Genomic DNA, 11,424 nt, shown 5'->3' on the forward strand with positions numbered 1-11,424 from the left:
AACAAAGTTTGCCGGGTCAGCTAGTACAAATATAAAATTTGTTCATTAATTTTTATTGAATTTTATTTTATTAAACATCACAGTAATGCTTCGAGGGAGCCCAACAACAACGGAATAGAACAAGGGTGAAACGGCAGGGAATTAGTTATACGTATTTAATTTTCATAAATCTCTCCTACTTTTATTAATATAATCTTCAATGGAAATTTGAAATAACGTAAAATACGTGCTTAATTTTCTGTATAAATCCGACAAAGAAATGTTGTACAACTAGGCGTTGCCTACAACCAAGGAAAAGTAATTTATTGCGCGACACCGCAGCGCAGCGGAGCGGCGGAAAACAGAATATTCAGAGTGAGCAAACTTCAACGTACCTCCGAAATAAAACCACAGATTATTCAACGTTTAAAAATAATGCCCGTAAGCCAATATTAGAATTCATTTCGTTCGAAATATAAAAAGTTCAAAATTATTTCACAAATAAGGGAAAAAAATTTTAATACAACTTTTATCCAATTTTTTAAACAAATTAAATAATTAAGGTTCAAAGAAATTTACTTACTTGCGAACAATATTACACAGTTGAGAAATATACATTTACATTCGTCAGTCCGCATACACTTAAGCCTCAGTTATAGCCAAACACAACAATTACTTACAAAACTAATTTTATCACAAACATCTAACTACAGTATCAACCACTTAACACATTCATTTAGATAAACGAGACTGATTAGCAATTGGATATTTAACAAGTAGTGGCTTACATTGAGTGAGTGTAAACCTTTTATTGTAGAGGGTATTTTGTTATACATCTATGCTCCTTCAAAGACTAACGTTTTTATGCCATATTGTGTGAGTGACTTCGGCACAACCAGATAATTAGCGCGACAGAAATTTCGTTACAATAAGTTAATTTTAAATCAGTGCGAAATATGTTGTTCAATATTTTGGTTTCACTACAAATCTTTTTAGTTGAAGTTAAATATAGATAATTAAATAAAGTTTTATTGTTTTGTTTCACTACCCCATATTTCAATTAAGAACAAAAGATACTTCAAATAAGCCCAAAAGCGACGATAATTTAGTTTTAATGTGTTCAATGTGTTTATGGCAAGGTATCCCTACCTATCTCTAACTATCCATAGGCCAAGATATTTTTCATACAAGACATTTACATAAGACATTTAATATTCGAATACCATCAATTGTAAGTTGCTGGTGGTGTACATGATGATACCCGGACTTGTCACCCGGACTTGAAAATGAAAAAAGTTCTCCGGAAAAATCCATCAAGATCGAAGAGACTAAACTCTTGGCTCAAGACAATTATGCCATTGCACATGCTGTCATTTAGAGTAAAGGCGACAAAACTAAGTGGTAGACGAACTATTTTGCGTGAGTGACAAGGGTAGACGAATACTTTTGCGTTATCTTTTTTAGAATACTTTTTTTAATTTTTTTATGTTATGTAGTCATGAATGAATTTCAGTTATGTTAAAATAAACTTTAAAATGTTCCTCAAATTGTGGTTTACTTTTTACTAAACGTTCTTAATTATTTTACCAATTTTACTTTCTATATTTTACGCTTTGCACTACTTTCCATGCTTGACGAACTATTTTGCATCGGGGTTCGTAGTATTGTAGACGGAAATATTGGTCGTTGACCTATCTCAAATATGCATTGAATTTGTGAAAGATAAAAGATAGCGACAGTTTTTCAACTAACGATACGATAAACGATAAAATTGCACTGCAATAAAATCTAAGAATATCTGGTAAATTGGACTGGTTTAGATAAGTAGGTATCTATTACAAAACGTTTTACGCAACATCGTAAATCTCCTTTCTCCTAATAAATACAAGAACATCTAACGCCTATTATTTCAGGGCAGTTATAATATTAAACTGTTACATATAAATTTCGACTATTTAATAATAAGTACAAATAAATGTGAAACCCGTTATCAATTTTACAATGAATGCGAATGTGATGAAACTTTACTAGTATGAGTGCTATATCAACAGGTATACTAGTATTAACTCATGAAACATTACAATGATTATTTCGGTAAAATGTCCAACTATAAATACACATTACGATATTATCATTACTTACGTGTATAGCTCGTTTATTGAACTGATAAGAATTAAAAGTACATAGAGAATAGAAGTGTACAGAGAACGAATGATTTTATACAAATGTATTTAAATAATCTTTAGTACGTGTTAAGAGTGCCTCATAAAAATTTTATTCATATTGTTTTATATTTCGGTAAACTGCTGTTCATAATGAATGCGCACGCGTCGCTTGCGTAAAACGCGGTGGCGTGCCAATCAGAGCGTTTCGGCTATCTGGATGATTTTGAGCACCTTATTTTACAAAGAGTTATTTAATTTATAAATAAACCGTGTTTTAAGGTATAATTGTTCGTTAATAGTAACATAAGCTGTACAATTATAAGGATTTAGATTAACTTTTTAATAGGTTTACCATTAACTTGGTAAGGGTACATTAGTATCAGCCAGCGTCGTAGCCCATAATTTATACATATTTATCAAAACTAAAATGACCATTCACACTTGACTTGAATTAAAATCCTATAAATAAATATAGATGCAGGCGAAATGACACCATAGCGATGATCTAATATTCACTTTACACGTAATTGGCTATTTCCTGCGGAAGGTTTTAGTATACAATAGATCAATAAAATGAAGCACACGAACTGGCCCAAGCTGCCCACTGATTCAATATTTAATAGGTTTATATACCTACTTGTTTGTAGGGTAACTTGCTATCGGTTTCTCTGGTGCATTTTCTAAATTGTGTTCTAATCATACTTCATTCTCTTACATGTAATAACACACAATTTTTAATTATGCATACTTATTGATATATTTGGGTAATGACTTTTTAAGGAAACATCTGCCGCGTGCTACAATACAATCCGTCGTAAACATAACTCGCACCACTACGATTGTCGTTTTAATACACAGTAAGAACTTCTCCGTAAAATTTCACGTACCCGCATACGATGGAAAGGACACGGATGACCTCGGTCTTATTCATAAAACATAAATGATTTATTTACAAGAAATATAGTTTTACAGATGGTACAATATACAGTTACAGAGCATTTCAGACTTTTCACCTGTAATATGGAAGCAAAAATTGTACCTTGGTTGGATATGAGATACTAAAAAATCAAAATCAACAAAAATTATTGCATTGCAGTAGGCTTTAAAAGCACTGGAGAATCGTTATGTTACAAATTAAAATAAAATCTGTTTTAATTGATTATTTATAGTTAAAAGTGAAGGTACCATCGTTTCGAAATGTAAACTCTGTAGAGAAGAATCAGTAATGAAACTTCCCAGTTACCTTCTTTATAAAAAAATGTTTATTACAAAATTTGTAAAATCCTGCATGAAATACAGCTCCACTGTATCCACACAATCTTTCTTATCATCAAAAATTCAACTCTATCATTATATGTCTACGATTTAACGTAACCTTTGAAAAATCATTAAAGTCCGTTTACCAAAAGATTTAACAAAGAAACGGACACGAGTTAGGAAACTCGTAGACGGCGCCAGAAGTGGACCGGACGTTTGTGTACATGAATAATAACACCACCGGAATAGGCTCGCAGCTGTACGTGGAAACTGCTCTGCATAGTGTCATTCCGTTCTAATAACATCATTTATCACATTTATTAAATCAACTTAAAATTATCTATTGTTTACGTTTCGTAGATTTGAATGGAGACTACCTTTTAGTTTTAATCTATAGATATCATTTGTATTCCACGTTATCTTTTTTTACATCATTAAATGTAGCTCATGCATCTTTGAAAATAGAAAACGTTTTTATTCATTATATAAAACTACACAATGAAGTTATCTTGTAATACATTTTTTGTTCTATTTCATTTTGTGTGTGTAAATACACAAAATAGATAAAATAAAAATAAAAAACGCACTTATTAATTATATATTATAGCTTTCGTGCACTGTGATTTCTAGTTTATTATCAAACGTTAAATCTATAGCACCGCGTTTATATGCGTACACTTTATAGAGTAGATAAGTAGTAGATTTGCGAGGTTTACTCCGCTTATCGGTATCCATCCGATCCGGCGACTTTGCCGTCCCGTCTACAGGCATAGTCAATGAAGTATACTCCTTAATTAACCGACTTTAACAAAAAAAAGAAGATATTATCTCAGACCTTTTTACAGGTGTATCGATTTCGATGATTCTTTTTTTATTCGAAAGTTGGTGCTTGTCATGTGGTTTCATTTAAATTAGATCGAGGTCTGACAAGCACTTTTTGAGTTATCCCTAATAACTCATATTTACTAGAATATTATTTCGTCTACCTAGTTGGTTTTTTTTTCGTTTGCGAGCAAACACAATTATTTATTTGTTATTATAACGAAGGACTAACACATGTAAACTATTACATTTTAAAATGAATGCCGCTAATACAGTTGGTACCTACATAATTCTATGTAAGCGGAAATAAGAATGTTCCAGTTAGGCGATATCAGCCTTGTCGTGTTGGATACCGCATCTTCCTCTATTCTTTATTTATCGTATATTTTTATCTAGGACAAGGATCCAGTGAGGTCAGCTTTATAATTGATCACGGGCTAGATAATCACAGACTAATTGTTTCAAACTAGAAATAGAATCGTGTTATATTTAATACTACTTTCTATTAGTGTGAGTTTATGTGTACACACATAAGCATATGATTTTAGCATATTTATATAGACATATCGATAATTACCCGATTCTTTTCAGTTCAATACATTTAATTTAACAAAGATAGAATTAAGATTGCATAAACATAAACTCTCAACGATTTTAAGCAAAATTACACATAGATTGTAGAAACCGACCGTAAACCATTTCGCCTAGCCTAGGGCCGACTACACATTGAGTTTAGATCAAATTATATCATAAACTAGACGACTCGCTTAGTCTTATCCACGTATATTATTATTACTCGAGCCATATACAAACATGTAGATGTAATAAGCCTTACATATTTTGAATATATCTGATAGATTCTTAAACTAAAGCATTAGCTAGAAATTCAGTAAATCCAAAGAGTTTCCTGATCAACTGCGCTCGGATTGTTTGCTATTCCACAATATTTACTTTCTATCAATTATAGCAACGTATTATTTAGTATTATTTACGCGAAATCTGAACCGATATATATATATATATATATATATATTATTAAACCAATAAGCTACATTATATACCTATTACGGACATAACCCATAACAGGATTCTGTCTACTTGAATGACTACGTGACGTATTTTATTTTTAGAGTTTGATCGGACTTCAAAAAGGTGTACAAAATTATAAATAACTTAGGTAATACAGATTACGCTTATTTATTGAAAAGACCACGTTAGTATGAGTCATTTAAATTTGAAGTAGAAAATCTCTACCATTTAGCAAAACTAACAATTAAATATTGATACAAAATTACTTTTCAGCATATACGTATACAGAGAGTACATAAACAAGAAATAGGTATTTCAATTACTTAACTAAAGTCAACAGTGTAACCTTATATACTTTACATTGTACCCATATCTGATAAAAACCAGCAAAGATGTAAGTCTGTCACGAAATTCTTCACGTGTCGCAGACTAAGATTTGTATTGGTGAACAAATGTTTGCATGAACCCTTGCACGGATATTATTAATATTTGATACCGCGCTCAACAGGACGCCACACAAGTTTGGAAGAAGAACGGCTACATCTACTCGTATATTATATTACCTTACGCAGTATTTCAAATATTCACGTTCAGGTTTGTAAAATTCAAATACAAATATAGTAAAACTTTTCACTAGTATTTTAAGTTCTTATTTTTAGGTTTATCGTATAGTTTTAACTTAAAGATAAAACAGTTGATAAGTGGTATAATTACAATGTTATTGGGTCCTAGTAATCTAAAAATATTATTTACTTATTTATATTTAAAATATATAATCCATCTAAACGGCTAAAATAATTTTGACTATTTTTTGTGTATTATTTCTGTATGGTTCAGATTCACAAAGAGTGAATCCCTAATCGGTTGGTGGTGATTTCCTGGCATGGCGTGAGAAAGTTCAGGTAGCGTTCTAATCTACGTAAATTTATTCTTCAACAGAACAACATCTAATGGTTCCGTTAATCTTGACTATAATCTATAAAAAATATGTAGCTATAGGTAATTTATAACTATTAGGTGTTATATAGTTGTATATACTTATAAAATATATTCAAACGCATATTAATCACGCATAATTTAATATTTCCTTTAAAACATCCAGTATGAAAAGATTTTACAAAATTACTGAAATAATTGTTGACGCCGCAGTATAAGAGATAATACCATAGTCCAGAACGGTTAAACGACTATAGTATATAAGTACTTATACATACACTAATATTTAACGTAGTAAAACAAATCGAAACGTAAATTTTTAAAAAGTGCAATGGTAACAAAAATGTCTTGCGAAACGTAAGGTCGACGAACTATGATCAGATCTCGATAAAAAATATCATATCAAAATATCTGTAAGTCCGGTTTTATTTAATACGATTGTGTTCATATTGCAACTGTATCTTGACCCAGCTAGCTAGATAACATCTAATGTGATAAAAAATGTAATTAAACTCGTGTATTTTAACAATTAGAAAAAAAAGTTTCGTACTTACATTTTTTTTAAACGAAATGTCTTTTATGTGTTTTTTTTTTTTTTTTTGAACATATATTGTGTCTATAAATTCATTCATATCTTTACTACCGATAATTTTAGTATAAGTTTTCATTAAATATGTATCCTCAAGACAATTCAAAATAGGTAACTATCTTCGTAAGATTTCCTGACATTTTAATATAAGTAGCTTTACAACAAAACATACCTTTCTTTGTCGTGAGCCAACTGCGGATTCTGGAGGATAGTCTGCTGTCCTTCCATTTCCACCACACATTGTGTCCCTAGTTCTATTTCTGAAACAAACACATATTTTATACTAAAATATTATGAAAACAACAAAAGTATTATTCAAATATTCGTCCAAAAAGCCTCTAATCATATAATAACAAGCCTAAAATATCCATTGTTTCTTTCATAAGAACATAAGAATTACTGAATTTTTAAAATAACATTTTAGCAATAGACCAATTTTTTCGAGAATAACCTAAATAGCATTGCTTGAATATAAACTGAACTTCGTCCGCAACACCTGAATATTTTACCAAGAAAAATAAAAGAAAACTAAGTTTTAAAAATATATTCCCGTAAGAAAAGAATTCGAAAGTAAACTCGAGCACCGCTTCTATTACAGCATAAAATAGTTTTTAAATGTACGTACATAATTATTTTACTTAAATAAGGCTTATATATAATCTTAATAATTATGATAAATACGGATTAAAGCTACATGTGGGGAGTTGAGCCTCATTCGTTCAGAAGACTTCAGAACATAATCCAGAGTCCCGTAATGGTTTAGGGGGAATATATTTAAGTTTACAATTGATACGGATACGCTCAAAACTTTATATATGCTGGAGTAACGTGTTGAACAGGTTTGTGCACTGTAGTGACAGGTGTAAGTGACTTTATATTGCTCAAACAACTACGTTTTTAACTGGGTACCTCAGCAATACTCGTATTTGGATTGTCACACAGCCTTTTAGACACATTCCTTCCTTTATTCTAAAATGCAGTGCATGCAGCTGCTATCAAACGGTGTGTAGTTAAGGTCAGGTGTTGCTATCCAGTCGTAAATGGTGAATTAATCTTTTTAACCCTTTACAAGACGATATGTAACCTTAGCTTAAATTACGTGTTTTTCTAAAAACGTAACTGTCACTGTTGGCCTATATAATTAACATTACACGTTTTCCATTCGCTGAGTTTTGTCAACATTGGATGATGTAATGCTCAAGGAAGTACATTATTTTTATATTCCACGTACCTATTTTTAAAGGAACTTACATAACTCATTTTACGATCTCTATAAAAAAGAGTCGCTACAAATCTTTTTTTTTTTTCACAAATTCAAACAGTACGATCTTTATCATCAGCGTCATACTTCGAAAATGCGCGCCCTATCAAGATAGATACGAATATCGTAACTAAAATATTTATAGAATAATGTTCAAACGTTCAACGCTATAAATTCTCTAGTGAAAAAAAATTGTCTGAGGGTTTAAGCTATTAATATTGAATACATAGTTTTTTTGCATAAGTATTTACGAAGATATTTTATCTATTTTACCTATAATAATCTATATTACACACGATTCTCACACTTTACTATACGATTAAATTCACATGAGTTTAGCTCCAATAACTTTAATAACAAATTAATCAACATTATATAAACAGTATTATCGTTTTACACGTAAAATACATAACGACATTATCAATCACGTCGTCATGTCGGTCAGATAAGGAGAAACAAACAAATAAACTAAAGAGTAGGGTGTCCGTTCACAGGGTCCACAATGACTCAATGCTGATCGCACGGACGCGACGATTCTTTCAAATCCGGTTTTAGCTGTACTAGAACCATTATGTTGGCTTAGCTTTAGGCAAATTGAGTAACGGAACAGAACTCTTTCATTCAGATCATTGGCTAACAATAAACCGATAGATGTATAACTGTTTTAAAACAAATACAAGCTTCTGATCCATTTTTTCGTTTTTCTATAAAATTTAACTTTTTTGTTAGACATTTTTTAATATCATATCAAAAATCAACCGTTCCAGCGGGGATCGAACCTGCATCTTCAATTGACCGTGTCGGTGCTCTAGCCAATTAAACTAGATTTTATACTAAAAAATGTTTAGAATTTCCTAATGTGTGGGTAACACAAAAATAATATCATAGAAATTTTTTGTTAGACATTTCTAATTTCTTTCATGAAAGTATTTTTTATTTATTTTTTTATTTATTAAGCTTCATTGCACACAAAAAAAGAAGATATATTTTAGAACAATTTGATACAAAAACAAATAATGTATACAAAGGCGGCCTTATCGCTTATAGTGATCTCTTCCAGGCAACCTTTAAAAGTACGTTACTAACCATTGACAAAATCTTTGAGTGTCTATCAATAACTTATGTGTGAGATAAATTTTATTAGCACACATTAAATAAGCCCTAATACTTTCACAGTAATTCAGATTTTTAATTAAAATAAATAACTCATTGTGAAAAAAAGGCGATGTGTTAATAAAAAATAAATTACAGTTATTTTCTACTGACAGCAAAAGATTCATAAATTTAAGAGAAACACTATTGAGCATCTACTCTGATACTGGCAATTCCGCAAGGGTGCTAAAGCCAAAGAAGAAGAAGAAGAAGAAACACTATTGATTTTGTTTACTGACGTACTAACATTTCCTACTTAGTTTTTAATAGTATCTACAAAGTTCAATTTTAATTTCTGGTTATTATATTACGACAATTTGATGTTAATTGCTACCAATTATTCAAATGGCAATTGAAATTAAATTGTAAGATTCATCAAATTTGAGTTATTGTTACAAAGTTAATTTTTTTTTTTTTTAATATTTGTATGATAAGAAGCTGTAATATAAACACTGAATACCTTTTCAATATTTTACTCAATATCATCAATAACATATTTAATCTTTAATTAATAAATAACTAAAACTGAATTGGTAGTAGATGAAATAACAAATCTTTTATGAGAAGTAATTTTTAATAACTTAAATCATTGATATTCTAACAATAGAACATTTAAAAAAAAACTATTTATATAAATTAGTTAAAACAATTTTTTGAATACCGATTTTTTGTTTTTGATATTTAAGATTGATTAAGATTTATAGAGTATATCAATAACCTTGATAAGGAAGACTTATCGATATTTTAATTAAACAGGTGTAAATTAAAGTCAAATGTCTGAGCTATAAATATATTATTTACATACAGTGATCTGATATGATTATATATATATTTTTTTTTTTTATATTCTCTGTATTCTTACTACATTTGTAATTTATAAAAATTATTACAGTTAATATCAATTAATATAAATTATAGAAACACTTTCTCATGGATATTTAAGTTAAAAGAGTCTTGCTTTAGAATGATTACAGAAGAGCACTGATGAAAAAAAAGTATTGTGAACTATTACTATTATTATAATTATTTTTAAGCATTAAACAGGTATCTTCTTAAGATTAATAACAATGAGTCATAAATATAACAAGAAAAAATCAGAACTAAATTATGTTTAAAATACATTTGCCAAAATGAAATATTACTTTTTAAAATAAATGTTTCGTTATGTAGTCAGTCATATTGTGTCTTGTTATCTGTATAAAAATATAAAACCTTGTCTGACATAAATAAATAATTAAATTGATGCACCTGTCCGCTATTCTCAATTAGTACTCAGTGTTTAACACATATTTGATAAACTGATTTTCAAGATATTATTCAAGTACACATTTAAATATAACATCAATTTTCAATTTCTATTTTTGTAGATCTTGTAGAGCAACCTTATTCTTTTTCATGTAACTGTTACATAAAACAAAATAGTCTGTTGAAACAAGTTTTATATTTGCGCATGGTGTTTACATTCTATAAAAAAAAATTTAAGCTTAAAACAATTCGTGCGTGTAAACAATTATCTATTTATAAAAGCTATGTATCTGAAATTCAATGTCATTTTATTTAAATGTTTACTTCGATCGCTTAAATCTATGTTTCTAAGTTTCGGGAAATGTTTTCTATTAAAATAAATACTTTAAGCAAATGATTATAATTTATGACGATAACGCTACAGAAATTAAATTAAATCGGCTGTATCGTCACATTATACTATTTAATATAATCATTTTATCTTCTGGTCATTCGGTATGCAGATAAACTGAAGCACACGCAGTCACCTGTGAGATTGCGAATTTCTTTATTTATTACCAATGTAAAACCAGCTTACCTCGCCTGTTAAAGGGACGAACCCGAACAGCTACTTTGATCTTATCCGAGGCCATTTTCACACTCAAATTACACAAATATATTTAAAACACAACACTTTTCACTAATAAGTATACTAAATTATTGCACATATTCACCCATATTCTAAAACAACAAAATTCATTATTTCACGTTATATTCACTACGTTCCCCAGATGACACTGCCCGCCATATTGTTTTTACACTGCGATAGTGTTGTCCAACTAGATCGTAAAATCAAATTCCGAAAACGAAAGTACCGATTGAAATTTATTAAATTTCATACAAAATCTTTCCTGATTATTATTGAAATGAAGTAAATTAACCAACAATTTTTGAGATTTTCCTAAAAAAAAAACAACAAATAATCTTTTATAATAAAGGCAATGTTGCTA

At 29.7% G+C, this 11,424-nt stretch overlaps 1 protein-coding gene across 1 annotated transcript in view; it reads right to left on the reverse strand.

The window, feature by feature from the left end:
- The window catches only part of LOC123654360 (kinesin-like protein KIF13B), a 174,828-nt gene extending 163,593 nt beyond the window's left edge, over nucleotides 1-11,235 (reverse strand). The window contains exons 1-2 of the mRNA XM_045590272.1: nucleotides 11,013-11,235; nucleotides 6,950-7,037 (exon numbers count right to left, since the gene is read on the reverse strand). Coding sequence (XP_045446228.1) covers nucleotides 6,950-7,037; nucleotides 11,013-11,067 — 143 coding nt within the window. The 5' untranslated portion in view covers nucleotides 11,068-11,235. The remainder of the gene's footprint in view (nucleotides 1-6,949; nucleotides 7,038-11,012) is intronic.
- Nucleotides 11,236-11,424: the final 189 nt, after the last annotated feature.

Source organism: Melitaea cinxia, chromosome 1 (assembly GCF_905220565.1).
Source record: "Melitaea cinxia chromosome 1, ilMelCinx1.1, whole genome shotgun sequence".
Lineage (NCBI taxonomy): Eukaryota > Metazoa > Arthropoda > Insecta > Lepidoptera > Nymphalidae > Melitaea > Melitaea cinxia.